Below are 19185 nucleotides of genomic sequence, written 5' to 3' on the forward strand. Positions count from 1 at the left end.
CTGGTAAGTTCTGGCTGAAAAAAAACCCTCTGCTTACAGGTCCTTGCAATGTGTAATCATTCACAACCCAAAACATGTTCCCTTAAAATTATTGTTTTATTCTTCACTAAATAATTAGCTACTGGCATTCATTTTTGGAAAACAAATGTACATGTTAAAAAGATTTTTCAACGTTAGCTTAAAGGTAAAGGTAAAGGACCCCTGACAGTTAAGTCCAGTCGCAGACGACTCTGGGGTTGTGGCATTCATCTCGCTTTACAGGCCGAGGGAGCTGGCGTTTGTCTGCAGTTTTTCCAGCTCATATGGCCAGCATGACTAAGCCGTTTCTGGCGCAACGGAACACCGAAACCAGAGCAACGCACGGAAACGCCATTTACCTTCCTGCTGGAGCAGTACCTATTTATCTACTTGCACTTTTTGACGTGCTTTCAAACTGCTAGGTTGGCAGGAGCTGGGACCAAGCAATGGAAGCTCACCCCATCGCGGGGATTCAAACCGCTGACCTTCTGATTGGCAAGCCCAAGAGGCTGAGTAGTTTAGACCACACTGCTACACTTTAAACTTTTTTATAAAAAAAAATCTAGGCATTTTCCAAAGTAGGTTCAGGTGTTCCTCAAGATAATGTAAATGAAGATGGATGTCATACGACTGTTTAACAAGAGAGACAGTCAGGTTACTATGAATGTAATATTGCAGTAATATCTACTATGGCATTTCAATCTTAAATATAGAATTGCAACAATACTGTTGTGTCGTGGCTTAAGAAGTCCAGATACGCATCTTCAAGAGAACAGTTCTTTATTCAGGGCAAAACAGGACTGACTCTGAGGGCAGGAAGGCTACATTTATAGGGACAGGGAACTAGCTAGAAAGGGATACATTTTGGAGAGAACAATATCAGGCAATCACAGTGCTGCCTTTTGGAGGAAACCAATAAGACAGAGGATCCAAATACAGCAGCTTAAATGAACCAATAGTAGCTGTACCTTCTGGAACCAAAAGGCAGTTACTTTACCCTAAAACACATCATAGCTGCCAAGTCTCCCGATTTCCCCGGGAAACCCCCGTTTTTTAAAGCCATTTCTGGCTTCATCCCGTACGGCGAAATATCCCATAATTACCCTGATTTCTCGAGACTGTGCCCGTCTTTGTGAATGTGGTGCTCTTTCCCATCAACCAACCGTACCTCGTCCACCTCCTCAGCTCTGTGCCCGCCTCTTTCTCTCCTTGTGATTGGCCGCCTTGGCAGAGTCTCCCTCAGGGATTGGTAGCCGGCATGCTAAGGAGGGTTTGGCTGTGCACTGTGTAATTAAGTTAGTGGGGCTGTCTCAGTACGCGCTAGAAGCGGCGGTGAGCTGGTCCAATCTCTATGGAGGTGACGGAGGGAAGCGCTCGGTGGCTGCTGGCGGGCTCCTCTCTCCCCTCCCAACCCTCCACCCCCTTTATCGGCGGATAATGTTCAGAGCCTGCTTTTCAAACGCCCACTGTAATAAAAATGATCTCTTGAAAATCCAAAATGATCAATCTCTTCTCCCTTTCTTCTTCTTCTTGTCCTCCTCCCCCTCCCCCTCCCTCCTTTATGATCTCCTTTCTGCAAGACCCAGACGTTCAAGAAGGGGAGGGTGTGTGGGTGTGCATGTGCGTGTTTTGGGGTTTTTTTGCATTGCACCGAGCGCACTTCTCCAGGTCTGTCCCGTCCCCCGTCCCTCGTGCTCAAGCTCTGCTTCCCCGTCCCCCCCATCAAACTCCAGGATTTCAGTTTATTATTTTATTACACCATCAATGCTCGCCCTCCTCCTCCCCAGCTGCTGCTGCCGCGGCTGCTGCTACAAACACATCCCTTTCCAAGCCCCCTCCCCTCACCGTGCCTTTTTCCTCTTTATTAATGTAATATTGGGGAAGGAGAGGAGATGCCCTCCTCCCGGGGAGCCCCTTCCATGTGGACCCTATCCCCCCCCCCCCCCGGCGGCAGAGGAGCATGTGCGCTCTTCGGATCGGCTGCTTTTCTGTCCCTCTCCAACGGGCTCCCCCCCCAGCTCAGGGAGGGAATGGGTGGCGGATTCCTCCTGAGGGGGGAGGAAAGGAAAAAAGCCAGCGGTAGCAACACAATCTTTCAATCTCGCCAGCCAGCTCGTGCCAGGGAACTTAAAGAAGTTTGCGCGCCCACGTGCGGGGGTTTTTCGCTTCAAGGAATGCAAGCGAGAGAAGGGAGCAGGTAGGGCAGCAGGGCTGTTGCACCCCTCGAGGCGCAGGCAGAATCCGGGGAGAGGAGGCGAGAGGGATCCCCTCTGGCTGAGGAGGCTGTGTGTGTGTGTGTGTGCGCGTGGGGGGGGGGGCGTGTGTGTGTGTGTGGCGCACCTCTCATCTGCTGGCTGCTCCTGCTGCTGCTGCATTTGCGAGCAGACTGAGAAGGGAAGGAGGTGAATGCCGGAGGTCCACGAGGAAAAGGGAAGGGGGCTGAGGGAGGAGGAGAGGGCTGGCTGGGTGGCTGGGCAACCTTCATGGAGCCTCGGCTTCTGGGCTGGAAATCGGGCAGCGCTGGCACCGGAAGTTGCTTCTACGCAACTTCCGGTGCCGGTCTGCTGTGGTCCCGTATTTTTCTAACCAAAACTTGGAAGCTATGAAACACATACAGACAATAGTAATGCAGATATAAAATCCTTTGACTCAATACACAACAAATACTATCTGTGTTACTTAGTTAATGTTGTATTTCATTAATATCCATATTGAATTGGTAGTTAAGCACATCAGAGTGTCATCTATTGATTAGTACAGCGCAATTTAAAAAGTACTACAACACTGAAAGGTATGTTACAATGAAGGCGGCTGGGTACCGCAAGGAGGACAAGAGAATTCCCTGGTTATATCTGAATTCATACAGGTCTTCTTTGTTGGAGAGAAACTGTATAAGCAGTATGGCACAGGTATGCCAACATCTTATTCTACCTATTGTTTAAGATAACTGCAAGAGAGTAAGTATATCTCTTCTCCTGGAGAAGAGATATACTTACTTTCTTGCAGTTATCTTAAACAGTATGTAGCATAAGATGTTGGCGTTTCTCCTGTGGCACCACATAGGCCAAGAGATGCTCCATTGAAGTGGCCCCACTGCACATGGGAACTCTGTTTTGTAGAAACACAGCCTTCATCTTTGGGTGATGCTTACAGGGACCATGTTCTTCTGTTGGCCCCAGTTCAGCTTTAGTATAATCTTCTCCAGATGCACCCACCTCTGGAGTTGGTACTGCTGTACCTCGAAAAACAGAATAGGATTTTATTTTACAAGTTGTCACCATAGCTCTACTTCGCATGAGGTTTGTTCTGGGGGAAAAAACCCCAAACCAACTTGAACATAAGCCAGGTGTGCTGCTATGGGCATGTTGATAAGTGTACTGTAAAAGATCTGCAGGCAGAAAACCAGGTTGCACCACAGTTTGTTTGACAAGTGAAGTTTGTGCATGTTAAAGTTAAATAAGACAGTTGCTAGTGCCAATTCATGTGTGTGTGTGTGTGTGTGCGCGCGCATACACATGCACATATAATACACCAAATGAGTCTCCTCAAGTGCAAAGGGATGCAGAATTACAGGCCAGTGATGGGTGGCCAGAGATGGCTGGTGTCTGAACAAACTGCACAAAGAAATTCAGGACAATTCCCCAAGGAGCACTTCCTGCAGGCTGACCATTTTTAAAAAAACCAAGTTTAAAAATCCTGCCACTCTTTGTGAGTTGGGCATATGCTCTGCAAGGTGAAATAAGTAGCAGGCGAGAAACCTTCGGGAAAGGGATGGTCTATCCTTGTAGAAAACAAGGACCGAACAGGCTTGCACTACCACCCATTGGCAGGAATGGGCTGCAGCAGCTGAAAACACACTTGGAAAGGTGTGCGGAAGATGCCATAGTATCTGCCATAGTGGGATGTTTTTAATCTACCGTATTGTTTGTTTGTTTCCAGTTGGTTTTAATGTATCTATTGGGGGTGGGGGTAGTTTTTGTTTGTAAGGCATTTTGGCAAGATACAGCAACACGTTTAATAAATAATAATAAATAATAGTATCCTAGGCCCTGCTTTTGCTGCGACACAATCTGAAGGTGCTTCCAAACGGGCATTTATTGTAGCCTAGGTTCCCACGCATACAAGATGTGTGTACACCTGCGTTTGTGTGTTGCAGTGTTCACATGGCGTCCTTGTCATTAAAACGCCACCCCATGGTGTGTATTTTTTTAACCATTTGACGTGGATCTATCCCCTTTTTTGCAAGAAGATGAGATAAGTTAAACAAAAATTGTCAGTGCCCCGTTTGCAATATCTCAGCTACCCATTTGCAAACGAAGTGGAAACACCCTAACAATGTCAAACCCCCCCCCCCGGGGAGGGGTAAAGAAAAAATAAAAATAAATCATTTCTGATACGGAAAGCAAACCCCTGTGCCGAGAAAGTGCTCGAGAGGCTATGCAGTTTTCCACGCGGGTTCCGAGTCTTTTGCACCCCGCGCGCCTTAACAAAGCTGCACCGACCAACCTTCGCGGGGAAAGCCTCTCTGCTGGCTCCGCCCACTCTCCGCATCGACGCGGAAGCACTCGATTAGGCAAGCCCTTTCGAGGATTCGACAGTCTCTCTCTCTCCGCTTGTCAGCCGGCTGCTCTGTCATTAGAGTCGTCGGCTCGATTGCTTCGGCCTGCCCGCAAGCCGGCTAAGCAGGAAAGAAGGGGAGAGGACTCGCGCGTCGAGCGTCTCGTTTTCTCTCCCCGCCGACATCTTTTTCCTCTTTCTTTTCCCCCCTCCCACCACCCTTGGAAGCGACGGAGGCGAGGATCGATTGCTTTGGTCCGGGAGTTGCCATTTTACAGGAACAAACAGAACGTGAAAAGAAAAAGAGGTAACGAGCCCGGTCGGCAGCGTCTCCCTTCCTCCAACTCCCCCCCACCAAATGGAACTTCCCGACACCCCCCCCCCGCCTAAACATTTGCCCAGAGGCGTCCTCAGGCCCCGCTCCCACCTTCGCCCCCCCCGCATCCCCTTCCGATAAGCGCTGTCCCTACGCATACAGTTCCTCAATGCGGACTAGCCGCTTCAGTGCCCAGTCTTAAACCACCCCGTCGCCCTTGGACCTCAGACGGGGGTTGGGGAGCAGGTGTAGGGCCGGATTTAGGTTTGATGAGGCCCTAAGCTACTGAAAGTAATGGGGCCCCTGATATGTCCAGCTGTCCTTTGTTAACAACAAATTGTCGCTGTGTGTGTGTGTGTGTGTGTGTGTGTGTGTGTGTGTGTGTGTGTTGAACATATGTTATATGGCAGGGGTGGCCAACTTCCAGGAGACTGCGATCTACTCACAGAGTTAAAAACTGGCAGTGATCTACCCCCTTTTGGGGGGTTCAGGTCAAAGTTTTTGAGCTTCTTTAGGAAGGAGGAAAGCCACATTGAGCTTTTTTTTAGGAAGGAAAGCCCTGTTTTTGGTGGTTCAGGTCATTTTAGGGGTGTAGGGCAAAGGTGTTGAGTCTTTTTTAGGGGAGTCAAAGTTTTTTGACTCTCAGCTTCTTTGCGGGGAGCCACTGATCTACCACAGACGTCCAGTGATCTACCGGTAGATCATGATCTACCTGTTGGACATGCCTGTTAAATGGTAATTAAACAACATAAAAGACTGTTGCTGTATGTAGGTTTTATTTTATTTGTTTTTTATCTTATGTTTTGGAAATGTACATCCAGGTTTTTTTTCCTTTAAATTGTTTTGGGGCCCCCAAGAGAGTTGGGCCCTAAGCTATAGCTTATTTAGCTTATACACTGATGCAGGTGGGGTCCTCACTGACCAGTATTTGCGCAGCCTCCCGTATTTGTGCAGCAGCTACTGCAAGTCCAAGGCCTCTTGTTGCTTTTGTTGTTAGAAAGGGTTGCATCTCTTCCAGCGTTTCTCAGATGAAAATAGGAGTGTCCTGCTCCATTTTTATCATTATTATTATGTGGACTGCCCTGAGACCTCCGGGTATAGGGCGGTATATAAATTCAATTAATAATAATGATGATAATAATATTTATATAAAGGTAAAGTGACCCCTGACTCTGGGGTTGCGGTGCTCATCTCGCGTTATTGGTCGAGGGAGCCGGAGTACAGCTTCCAGGTCATGTGGCCAGCATGACAAAGCTGCTTCTGGTGAACCAGAGCAGCACACGGAAATGCTGTTTAACTTCCCGCTGTACCTATTTATCTACTTGCACTTTGACATGCTTTCGAACTGCTAGGTTGGCAGGAGCTGGGACCGAGCAACGGGAGCTCACCCCATAGCGGGGATTCGAACCGCCAACCTTCTGATCGGCAAGCCCTAGGCTCTGTGGTATAACCCACAGCACTACCTGCTGTTCACAGGGCAGTTCACAGAATAAAATCAAGCTATAAAACTACAAAATACCTAATAAAAATTAAAACAACAACCCAGTACCCCCCCCCTAAAAAAAAACCAACACAAAGGGCATAGGATGTAAATTGGATCAACCAAAGGCCTGGTTAAAATAAAACATTAAACATTAAAAAAACAAAAACAAAAGTGCCGCTTCCCTATACAGGGGTGCCTTCAGATGTCTTCTAAATGTTGTATAGGTACTTATCTCTTTTGCTAGGGGGTTTCAATTAACTCCATACCCTCCAACGTTTCTCTGATGAAAATAGGGATGTCCTAAGGAAAAGCGGGACATTCTGGGATCGAGTCAGAAACTAGCTTCTGTAAATTCAGGACTGCCCCTGGAAAATAGTGGGGCAATCATTATCTTAATAAAAGAAAAAAGAAAATCCCTAACGCGTCACTTCGGCCCAAGGTGTGCAGTGGCCAAGCATGAGGCAAAAAACAGCACCATGGTTTTTTTGTGTATGTACTATATAGGGGAAGCGAAAGAAACCTGATTCTGGGGTGGTTAAAGGGAGTGAAGCCAGCAATGATAATTTTACCTGCCAGTGAGCCCCAATCTAGTAAAGTGGGGTTTACTTTTGGGTGAGCCAGCACAGAATTGTGCTGAGTGGCGCACATAATAAAAAACCCACCCTCCCTTTATTGTTTAGGGATTTGATGGTGTTTCTAAACAATAAAATAAAGGTAAAGGGACCCCTGACCATTAGGTCCAGTTGTGACGGACTCTGGGGTTGCGGTGTTCATCTCACATTTTTGGCTGAGGGAGCCGGCGTACAGCTTCCAGGTCATGTGGCCAGCATGACTAAGCTGCTTCTGGCGAACCAGAGCAGCACCCGGAAACGCTGTTTACCTTCCTGCCGGAGCGGTCCCTATTTATCTACTTGCACTTTGGCATGCTTTCAAACTGCTAGGTTGGCAGGAGCTGGGACCGAGCAACGGGAGCTCACCCCGTCGCAGGGATTTGAACCGCCAACCTTCTGATCGGCAAGCCCTAGGCTCACTGGTTTAACCCACAGCACCACCTGCATCCCATATATGACCCATATAAGGAACCTGGTAGAAGAAAAAAGGGAGGAAAAAACATTAAAAGGCACTAGGCTGCCAAATATAGTAAGGAAAGCAAGAATTGCTGAATATGGAAGAAGAAATTGGGAGGTGGGGAGAAAATGGGTTATTGGGCAAGGAGGCTTCTGGTTTCTTGTCTCTTCCCATTTGTCATCATGAAGCTGTTCTGGTCCTCTTCAAAATTGTTTTCATGGGCACCAGAATGATCAGATCTCTTAACAAACCAAAAGAGTTTCTTGGGCATCTGCAGCTTGTGAATTGCTTGCAATATGTCCCAGTGTTAAGAAGGAAGTGTGAAAGAGAAATAACGGTAATCTCCCATCTGTGAAGAGTTTCAAGGAAATTATTCAAAAGTAGTATGCGTGAGCATCTCAGAATCACAAGTTCCTTTTTGTGTTTCAACTTTAGTGTTGAAATTTTAAAAGAATTAAAAATTCACATGGACAGTGCTTTAACTAGTGCTCTGGAGGTGACAAAGCCAGATCTCCAATTGAACAGGGTGTAAATTTTACAAACAGGTTTCTTTGCTTTCTGAACCTGCTTTTTTTTAAGGTTTGCATTGGCATTAAAAAATATCTCTGCACAATGGAAGGGCTAGAAATTTAGATGTTTAACTGAATGTAAATTCCGAAACTGTATTCATGCAACTGTTTATAAGCTATTGACATACACCTTTGCCTCCTTTTGAAGCAAAATAATATCTGCATCCCTTTGTAGAGTTGCGGTAAAGTGGAAAAAACATTGTTCCGGTTTGTTTTGCACAGGTTAAGGCAGTTCTCGGAAGTGTTTGGCCATGGATCCTTAACAAATTGCAGCTCAGGCCCAACGTGTTGTATAACCAGCCACTCTGATGTGTATGTCTCTGTTTTAGGAAGAATCTTTAGACGAAGATACCCCTGCAAATGGCCACTGTAAGTAATATTGCTGTTTTCGGTGTTTGTTAAGAATGCCATACAAATGTCTCTAAATGTGTTCCTGTTTCTGTTCTTGTTCCTTAGCTTTCTGAAGTTTCTTGATCTATAAACTTGTGAAGTCAAAAATGGAAACACTTAGACTGGTGTGTGTATATTTTAGTTTGATGTAAATCATGATCCACTACTGAACTGAACTAGATAGGGTTTTTTATTTTTAAAAAGATGTGCAGCTTCATAATATGGAATGCTTCTGGAAGTAATTTGCATCACTACTGAAATACCTAGAACACTGGCAAACTGAATTTTCCACTGGCCTATAAATACCTAAAACATTGGGTTTGGTACACACAAAAATTTGGAGGGTGTGGACCTGTAAAGATGTGAGATTGGATCCTATGGGCTTCTTGTGTGCATGGAAGGTATTTCCACCAGTTTCTCCCTTCAGCCCAACTGCTGCTGCTGCTGCTGCTGCTACTTTGGGAGGTGTCTGGGGAGGCAAATCCTGTTCCTCTTGAGGAACACTCCCCACAGTTCTTGGGTGACAACCTATAAATTATAAAGGCTGTAATTGTAGAAACTGGTACAACCCACTCCTGTGCGGGTGTACTCGGAATTCAGTCCTACTGAGAACAGCAAGATTCACTCCCAAAACAGTGTATGTAGGCTTGTGGACTAAGGATTAAGTTGGTTACATTTGATTTATTTCTGTGGGATTTAACAACAATTTCTTTATCACTTATGAAACGCCTACAGTTTTCTACAGGTTGTTCAGGGATTAAAAGATAAAACCGTTCCTGCAGGCCTACACTCTAAAATACATAAAACAAAAGGGAAAAGGAACAAGAAAAATGCCAACCCACATTGGCTACAGATGCATTTCTAAATGGAATGGTGGACATGTAAAATATTTTTTTTCCGCTGAAGAGAGTTGCCTTGTGAGCTCTTAATAATCTTGTAATACTTTTCAAAAGCTTAGACCTGGGAGGTTGGGATTGCAAGACAAGCACTTGGACACAGTGTCAGCCAAATTGATCAGTGGAGCAGTAATTCATAATTTTGGCATTTGTTGTCATTAAGCTTCAGAATCAAACTACACCAAGATGATATAGCACATCTGAGCCCTGTTGATTCGGGCTGTTTTCAGATTCAGGAAGAGAAATTGAAGCCATTTTCCGTTCAGTTCATGTGTTGTAAGATTTCCCCCGGTTTTGTTGTCATGAGAGTTTTGAGCTTAGGCGTGAGCTCACTGCAGTTTCATGGGTCTGGGATTGAAATCTCTGCAGTTATGCATACAGAATGGCCAAGCGGTATGGTCGCCTTACCCTAAAGTGGCTTCCCAGCTTTGCAGTGGGAAATGTGCCATCTCCTGATAAACCAGAGGAACTAACTTAGTCTGCTCTGCTTAACTACGATTGCCGGAAGAAAGAACTGACTCACATGTGTTTTTTCATTTAATATGCTTTGCTTATCAGATGTTTGAACACATTCCATGTATGTATTGTAGCGCTTTTTTTGTTGTTTAGTCGTTTAGTCATGTCCAACTCTTCGTGACCCCATGGACCATAGCACGCCAGGCACTCCTGTCTTCCACTGCCTCCCGCAGTTTGGTCAAACTCATGTTCGTAGCTTCGAGAACACTGTCCAACCATCTCGTCCTCTGTCGTCCCCTTCTCCTAGTGCCCTCCATCTTTCCCAACATCAGGGTCTTTTCCAGGGAGTCTTCTCTTCTCATGGGGTGGCCAAAGTATTGGAGCCTCAGCTTCACGATCTGTCCTTCCAGTGAGCACTCAGGGCTGATTTCCTTAAGAATGGATAGCGCTTTTTAATTATTATTTTTTGCTAGGTAAAAAGTGTCATTTACTTAATGCAGCATTTCATCCAGGCATCCCCAAACTTCGGCCCTCCAGATGTTTTGGACTACAATTCCCATCTTCCCCGACCACTGGTCCTGTTAGCTAGGGATCATGGGAGTTGTAGGCCAAAATATCTGGAGGGCCGCAGTTTGGGGATGCCTGATTTTATCCATGTGGCAAATGGTGTGTAAAAATTCCAACATGCAGAATTTTTCATACTAAACTTTTAATTTTTAGCCACACCCAAAGAAAACGCAGTACATCGGTAATATAGAAGGTCAGGATGCAAAATTCAGCTAATAAGCTTCCCCCACCCCTACGGAATGCGTCTCTGCATACTGACTTGTTGTTTTGATGTCCAATATATGCTACATTCAGATCTCTTTTGTATCCACTTTAGGTACTTTGTAACAGAGCTAGACTAGTGACGTACCTTCCTGGATTTTATTCTTTGGTTAGAAGGGTTGTAACTCCCAAGGCCTTTTCCACAGCAGGGTCCTCTGGCTCAGACGAGCCTTCCGTTGCTGCTGCACCTCCAGACATATGTAAGAAGCATTCCAAGGATTTGTTTCACTTGTGTTTACATCTAAAATTAGCTGTATTGTGGGGGAAATCATACCACTCTATCCATCTGATGCGTCTCATCAGCACAAGGCTTTTTGCTTGTCCAGTGGACTTTCTCCCCTCCTCCTCCCCTTGCGTGCACCCCACGCCCTCCCCACATCTGCTCCAGAGCTCTAGAACAGGTTTGGGGGGGGGAGCTGTGGGGTGTTCTGTTGCACAAGCATAAATCCTTGCCACTCAGAGGGTGCGTTAGTTGGGTACCACACATATACCTGAAGAAGGAGCATCTCCACCCCCATCGTTCTGCCCGGACACTGAGGTCCAACGCCAAGGGCCTTCTGGCAGTTCCCCCAATGCGAGAAGCAAAGTTACAGGGAACCAGGCAGAGGACCTTCTCGGTTGTGGCGCCCTTCCAATCAGATGTCAAGGAAATAAGCAACTATCTTACTTTTAAAAGACGTCTGAAGGCAGCCCTGTTTTGGGAAGTTTTTTAATGTTTTTTGCTGTATTGTGTTTTTAACATTCGGTTGGGAGCCACCCAGAGTGGCTGGGGAAACCCAGCCAGATGGCTGGGATAGAAATAATAAGTAGTAGTACTTAATAGGTAGTAGTAGTAGTATTATTTCAAATCATCTGCATCTTATGGTTCCTCTAGTCCAGGCATCCCCAAACTGCGGCCCTCCAGATGTTTTGGCCTACAACTCCCATGATCCCTAGCTAACAGGAACAGTGGTCAGAGATGATGGGAATTGTAGTCCAAAACATCTGGAGGGTCGAAGTTTGGGGGTGTCTGCTCTAGTCATAACATACTTAGAATTAAGTATCATAAAGTTCAATGGAACTTAGTTGTCCAGTTTTCTGTTTTAACTTGAGTCACTAGCTTTACTGAGCAGCGTGGGAAAAAGTTTGCGTTTTATAACTGAGTGCAATTATATGTGTGTGTTTAAACAACTTAACTCTTAACTTTTGGCAGTTCCAAGAACTGTGTGGCCTGATGAGGCAATGGGACCCTTTGGTCCACAAGACCAACGATTTCAACTCCCAGGGAACATAGGCTTTGACTGTCACCTGAACGGTGCAGGGATTCAGAAGGCAACACAAGCACACAAAAAACTGCCTGACATATTAGTGGAGCCCCTGGCAAGCGAAAGGCATGAATTTGTGATGGCTCAGTACGTCAACGAGTTCCAGGTAAGAACTTAGGTGGGAACCAAAGTAACTGGCCTGCCTAGCAAAAGAGCAGGCATGTGGCCTTTCTCTCCTGAATTTTGAAATGAGCACCCACCAGTGTTACAGTTGGGCTATTATAGGGTTTTTTTGGGGAGTGGTGCCCTGGAATAGAATTCTCTGGAATAGAATTGTACTTCAGCTGTGCAGAAGCTTGAGGATACTAGAACTGGGTGAGATATCTCCCAAAACTGACTTGAAATCCATATCGTGATATTGGCTTCATAATTTCTGACTTGGCATTATATTGCGAATCATGGTGTGTGCGTGTGTGCTATGCAAAAAAGCACAGTGTGGGGGAAACTGTGAAACCAGCCAATGCCTCTTCTACGTAGCTTCATCCTTATTTCAGACATTGCGATGTAGCAGTATATCTCTCAGTGTTTGGTTGGTGATATAGCACGGTGTTGAAAACCAGGTATCGCCCAGCCCTAGAGGGTACAACTTTTTGCTAATTTTAAGAATAACAGCTGGGGCAAAATTAAATACTGTATCAAATAACACTGCTGGCATTACTGTTGTACATAGCTCTGATCAATTACCTGTTGTTGTTGGTTTTGTTTTCAGAACAATAATCCTCATAAACAAGAAGTTAGTAATGCCAAGACCTACTTTGAAACCGCTAAGGTAGAATGTGCAATACAAGCCTGTCCGGAGCTGTTGCGCAAAGGTATGGGTGCTGCCCTCCTCCTCCTTTTCAAATTTTTTATTATCTCAGTAGACTTTATACCTTGACCTCTTCTTTTCTTTTTTCTTTTTTGCTGGAGCGTCACAGTGTTTTCTTTTCGGTTTCATAAGTTAACCCTCTTTTTGCCTTTATTCTAAAAAAAGAAAAAAGCCACGGTGCGCTTTTCCAGATGAGCAAAACCTTTAGCCTGGGAATCTGACAGTCGTCCTTTCTGTAGTAAATGCATCTCCATTGTGTGTGCAAGCTGTTGAAGAACACAGTGGCAATTCCCCATACTTGCAAATGGGGTGGATGGAGGGTAGCCGGTGACGGAGAGATGGGGCTGTGCTTCTCATCTTCTTGACTGAGTCACTGCAGCGTACCAGAATGGAAAGAGGGAAGGGTGAGATTGGCATGGTGCAATTTGGCACTCTTTTCTGGCACGTTGACACCATGCTACCTTGTCCCTCCCTCTTTCCGTCCTGGTTTGCTGCAGTGACTCAGCCAGGTGGAGCTCAGGTGAGCAGCTCGATTCCACTTTGGCGCCACTGCTGGTGGAGCAAAAGAACTGTAATAGTCACCTAAGGCTGCAGTCCTAATCCTGCTTACCTGAATTCAGTAGGACTTACTCTCAGGTAGGCCTGGCTAAGATTTTGCAGTTAGGTTTCATTGACTTCGTCCTTCCTTCATAGATTTTGAGTCAATGTTTCCAGAAGGAACTTCCAATAACCTCACAGTCCTAACAGTAACACAGAAGACAAAAAATGATATGACTGCATGGAGTGAAGAGGTGGAAAATGAGCGAGAAAATCTGATAGAAAATGTAAGTCTCATCAGCTTTCGGCAGTAAATTATGATACTGTTCTCATTGGAGTGAGAACGTGTGCATTTGTGTGTTGTATTAGATTGAATGCCCTAAGAGTGGATGACCATTATAGGTTGTGACCCAATATTTTGTGACCCAGTGTTAATGAAGCTCTCTTAGAAAGAATTTGGATATACAGTGGTACCTCTACTTACGAATTTAATGCGTTCCGAACGCACATTCGTAAGTCAAAAAAAATTGTAAGTCTAATCCCATAGGAATGCATTGGGAGAAAAAATTCGTAAGTCAAAGCAACCCTATCTAAAAAGTAGAAAAAATCCTATCTAAACCGCATCCAAGATGGCGGACGGAGCTTCGTTCGTAAGTAGAAACATTCGTAAGTAGAGTTATTCGTAAGTAGAGGTACCACTGTACACGACTAACGCTTGGTCCTTAACATTTAATGCCCATCTTGATTTTTCCTTTAAAAAATAAATTAAAAAATTGTCCAGTAGCACCTTAGAGACCAACTAAGTTTGTTCTGGGTATAAGATTTCGTGTGCATGCACACTTCTTCAGATACACATATCTGAAGTGTATCTGTGTATCTGAAGAAGTGTGCATGCACACGAAATCTTATACCCAGAACAAACTTAGTCGGTCTCTAAGGTGCATCAGACCAACACGGCTACCTACCTGACTTTAAAAAATAGTAACTTTAAATATATTTTATGCCTACTCACTAGCTACATGCTGTAATGTTTTACATTCAGTTTACTAAGTTGAACCTTTTATACCACATCTGTTAATAATTGCAGTAAAGAAATCAGACGTTTATGTTTGCCCAAGTGATTATATGCAGAATTGCCACTAGAGGTCACCCTTTCTTAAATGTACGTTTTTGCTTGGCTAATAGTTGTATCCCGACAAATGTCAGTGTTTTGCTGCTGCTGAATTTCCCCCCGTATGTTATTCTCTGAAAATGTTCCGTACTTTAATAGTGTTTTTCGAATAACCTAAAAATGCCAGTTTCTTTTATTTCAACTTGATTTTTTTGGCTAATATATCTGAGAGCAGTTTCTAGTTAACACCAGCCACATTGCAGTTCCTTTAACTCCATCTGAGAAAGTTTCACAATGGCAAATAAGCGTTTATGTGGGTTCTAAAGGTTTTCAAGGGGTTAGGAAGGAGAGTGCAGTGTTCAGTCATCACCATGAAAGCTGCACACAGAATAAAGCTCTCATTTTAGCGTGTCAGTGTCTCTGTGTTAGTCATGGTCTGTTGGGCCTTGGCATTGTAATCTGGTCTAATTATATTTTAATTGTCCTCCTCCTTCCTTGTCCACCTTCCTGTCAATTCCAATATATTGAACACAAGGGTGCTGGGATGGTAGACGTAACCTTCGGGCCTAAAGGTTACTAACAGCAAATTCACAATAGAATGGACTGTTTGTTTGCATTGTAGACAATCTCAGGAGAACTTAACTTAACATGAGAGACTTGGAGTAAAGTAATGAGAGTTAGTGGCAGGCAAATGAAGGTGTTATTGTATTGAAGACTCAAGTTGTCTTAATTAACATCTGTTTGGTGAGTGGCTACTGTGAGATTGTAATTCACCAGGATCAAAAGAGTCCAGTGCATAAACATGTTTAGACTGTTTACTGGGGTTCCGTTGGCTTAATCTGAAATTGAAATGAACAGATACGTAGACCTTTGACTCATTGGGGAAATAGGTCCACGCTGAATGTAAATCTGTCCTGTTTTAAGATTATTCGGAATCTGAGTAAGCCCTTATGATAAAGGGTCCAGATCTCTGGCTTAAATGCTTCAAGAAAGAAATGTCTGTATTTATCGATTCCAAATAAATGAGGGGATACAGCTGTACGACATTGTGTGCCTCGAGAGGTCCGGAGGGTGGCAACACAAGAATGGTCCTTTTCTGTAGTGGCTCCCCATTTGTGGAATGCTCTCCCCGGGGAGGTTCGCCTGGCTTCTTCATTATATAGTTTTACGTGTCAAAGTGTTGAACAAATGGAATGCAAACTAGCAAAATCAGTTTCAAGTGATGTTTCCCATTCCCCGGCCGCCTACCAAACCACAGTTAGCTTTTCCATTGGATATGTTAAATACAGTATCTTTTGCCATAGTGCAAAGGATATATGAGTGCATTTGGTGAGAACCTCCACAATTCCTTTTGTTGAAGAGGCACGCTTCTACTGAATTTTTAAAATAAGAAGTGTCACTTTCTTTGACAATAGAATCTATTCTGGCAAAAATAAAAGAGAGTTCCATCTGTGTGCACAGTTTCACCCCACACTCTCGTGTAGCTCCTTTTTAGATTCTGTTTCTTTCTAAATTAGCACTATGTATTTAGAGGTTAGCAGCAGTTTTGAGCATCTGTGCTTTGTGTTTGGAAGATAATTTTCTTGGCATAGGTTTTGGGCAGAGTTACCATTGTGGATTAGAGAACTGCAAAAAGTGCTTTACTGATCAAGATACAGGAAGTTGAGACTAGGAAACAAACCTAAGGCAAAAGGAGCGTGCATAAAAGTGGGCAATAGGTGAGGTATGGATTTGTTTATTTATTTTTTTGTATTTGCAGGTATGGCAACACTGCAACCCACCCGAGCAATCAGTTATATTTTCCTGCCTGTACAGAACTATTAATGCTTCACTGACCATCACAAAAAAAAATTTATAGGGTCCATGTGACCATAGTATCTCAATATAGGCTATTAATTTTAATCCTCTTAGTCTCGGTTTACAGCAGGGGTCCCCAAACTACGGCCCCCGGGCCGGATGCGGCCCAATCGGCCTTCCAATCCGGCCCGCGACGACCCCCGCCGCCCGCTGCCGCCGCCCGCTCTCACGACGCGCGGCGCAGCGACGATCTAAAAAATCGCCGAAAATCCTTTGTGCGCATGCGTACGGGCCTCTCCCGACCCGGAAGAGGTCATTTCTGGTGCACTTCCGGGTTGTGGGAGGCCCATACGCATGCGCACAAGCGATTTTCGGCGATTTTTTTCCGCCCGTGTGCGTGTGCGCATGCGCACGGGCACGCACTCCCCCGCCCTCCGGCCCGCTGCGCGCGCACTCCCCTGCCGTCCGGCCCACCGCGCGGTCGGCGCGGCGGGCACCGGCCCGCCGCTCGGTAAGTCTGGGGACCCCTGGTTTACAGAGTTGAATAACAGTACTGTGTTCAATTTCACATTTGTTTGCTGGGGAAATGGAATATACATTAGCTTTAAAAGTGTGCTTAGCATCTTTTATTTCCTCTCTTCTTAGTTTATCAGTGGTGCCAAGGAAATTTGCTATGCTTTGTGTGCCGAAGGCTATTGGGCAGATTTCATTGATCCAACTTCAGGATTGGCAGTAAGTATTTCTACCAAAGCACAGCAAGAAGAGGGAGGCTGAGCACCGTGTCTCTCGGACAAAAAAAAGGGGGGGTGGGAATATGATGACTCCTGCTTGAGTTTCTGCTCGTTCCACTTGAAACCATTTTAAAGGCTATCCAAAATTGTTTCTGGGATGTCCGTGACAGTCTTTCTCAATTCTTTGGCTTATATCATAGAAACCATTGTCATAGCTGGCACCTTAAGAGGCAGTTAAACAAAAGAACGCAAGACTGTTTTTATTTATTTTAGTTATTACATCTATTCTCTCCTCCAAGGAGCTCAAAGCAGTGCACATAGATCTCCCCAGCCCCGAGTTTATTCTTATAACAATCTTAAGATAGGCTTAGAGAATTATAGGCTCATGGTCACCCAGTGAACTTCACGGCTGAGTGGGAATTTGAACCTGGGTCACACTAGTCCTAGACTAGCACTGTAACCACTACACCACTCTATCTCTCACCCCCCCTTACACTCTTGAACCTAGTTCTTTCAGACGAGGATAGTGGTGTGTCATGGATTGTAGGTATTTGAGATGTTCCTTTGACAATTCTTTCATGCACAACCATATCAGTATTATTTCTAAGTGTTAATTTTTTTTGTCCCATCAGGCTCTACATCAAGGCCCTTAGGAATGACCTAGTTCCAAATTATTTGAAAAACTAGTCAGTATGGAATAGCAAAGCACTAAGACCTGTTATATTCTCCTACTAAACGTGTACATAGTTTTTTACCCAACTTTTGTTGATGAATCTTTACTGTCTTTGCGTGGACACTGCTAGAATCTGCTATTGCAGTATATAGAATCATAGAAATATAGAGTTGGAAGAGAATCCTGCCCACAACCATCCCTGCGTGGGCTTGAACCATCAACCTTCTGGTTAGCATCTAGACGCACTAAACCATTGTGCCGCAGGGACCAGGCTATTGATTCATAAAATCCAAGGGATTTGAAGTGCACTTTCCTGGTAACAGTGTCACTTTGAGGGCTGGATCTGTGGGCTCCATAATTTCTAGTTGCCATGGGGTATAATAAACAGTATAGTTATCCCTCTATAGCAGGCATGGCCAAACTTGGCCCTCCAGGTGTTTTGGGACTACAACTCCCATCATCCCTAGGACCAGTGGTCAGGGATGATGGGAATTGTAGTCCCAAAACATCTGGAGGGCCAGGTTTGGCCATGCCTGCCTATAGAAATGTCAATGCAAAACCAGCAGTTGTACATTTTCTGCCATGACATTTAAATGCATGTAAGCTTAGACTTAAAACTAGTTTGATCTATTATGTTGAAATATATTCAGGAATCTTACTATAAACATACCCTGTGTTTTGTTGTGCTTTATTTGCAGTTTTTTGGCCCTTATACAAACAACACCCTTTTTGAAACTGATGAACGCTACCGCCATTTAGGATTTTATGTGGAGGACCTTGGCTGCTGTAAAGTTATTCGTCATAATCTCTGGGGAACACACGTGGTAATCGGAAGTATTTTCACTAATGCTTCACCCGACAGCCCTATCATGAAGAAACTGAGTGGCAATTAACCGCATCTTCAGGCTTAAGAATTGGCCAATAAACACTGTTGGGACATATCAAGCGATAAATTACACTGTTTTCTAGACAGTAAAAGATCTGTTATTTATTTTAGTCTTCTTGGGATATGTAGTCTCTATACACGATTTATAAGGTAATCCAACATTTTACTTGAGAGATGTGTATATATATAGCGTATGATATTCTAAAGTATTACTTTTCCAAACTTTCAATAAAGTGAAACATCCACAGTAATCTTACACTGGAACACAAATCCTCAGCACGTTTGTAACATTTCCCGTTCCATTCTGGTGAAGTCAAATTTAATTTGCTTGCAATATATTTTATAAATGTCTGTTTGACATAGGTTGCAAATTGATTGGAAACAGAGCAATGTTCATTTCACATCTTCATTTTTTATATTTTTGAAAAGAAACATTTGTGAGGTAGGGATAGGCCACTTGATTGGTTAGATCCCATTAAAGGAAAATACTATCAGCCATTCTTTTATGCAAGGACCAGTATTGTCTTATTTCTGTTTTTTCATGTTTTATTTGGAATATACTTCAAGCAGGAGATTTTGTGGCCTACTTCATGATTTTCAGAAAGCGTAGTGGCTTGTACCTCATGCAACCTGGATATTCCTGTGAGGGAAGAGGTGATTTTTTGCCAATTTCCCTGCCTTGTCTGAATCCGCCATGCTTTGAAAATTTGCTGCAGGAGCTTGGGGAACATTCCAGAACAGCATGCAAAGTGTCCAT

The 19185-nt window shown here is 44.4% G+C and overlaps 1 protein-coding gene across 2 annotated transcripts; it reads left to right on the top strand.

Annotated features, from left to right (window-relative positions):
* Positions 1–4851: 4851 nt before the first annotated feature.
* Positions 4852–18926, top strand: MMADHC (metabolism of cobalamin associated D). 2 transcript variants are annotated; one of them, XM_035131405.3, is made up of 8 exons: positions 4852–4882; positions 8234–8380; positions 10637–10781; positions 11774–11991; positions 12595–12697; positions 13387–13517; positions 16784–16870; positions 18241–18926. In XM_035131405.3, exons 2-8 carry the CDS (start codon positions 8372–8374, stop codon positions 18433–18435), a joined length of 888 nt encoding a protein of 295 aa, XP_034987296.1. In that variant the 5' UTR covers positions 4852–4882; positions 8234–8371; the 3' UTR covers positions 18436–18926. The 2 variants fall into 2 exon arrangements, with proteins under 2 accessions (XP_034987296.1, XP_034987304.1); XM_035131413.3 differs by having other exon boundaries at positions 8341–8380.
* The last annotated feature ends 259 nt before the right edge of the window (positions 18927–19185 follow it).

This window comes from Zootoca vivipara, chromosome 1 (genome assembly GCF_965207765.1).
Source record: "Zootoca vivipara chromosome 1, rZooViv2.hap1.1, whole genome shotgun sequence".
In the NCBI taxonomy this organism is placed as follows: Eukaryota; Metazoa; Chordata; class Lepidosauria; order Squamata; family Lacertidae; genus Zootoca; species Zootoca vivipara.

Excerpts from the sequence above, each read along its gene's own strand:
- MMADHC (XM_035131405.3), top strand. Across the intron at positions 10,782-11,773 it reads TGCTGCACCTCCAGACATAT|TTCCAAGAACTGTGTGGCCT; the intron begins GTAAGAAGCATT and ends AACTTTTGGCAG. Across the intron at positions 12,698-13,386 it reads TCCGGAGCTGTTGCGCAAAG|ATTTTGAGTCAATGTTTCCA; the intron begins GTATGGGTGCTG and ends CTTCCTTCATAG.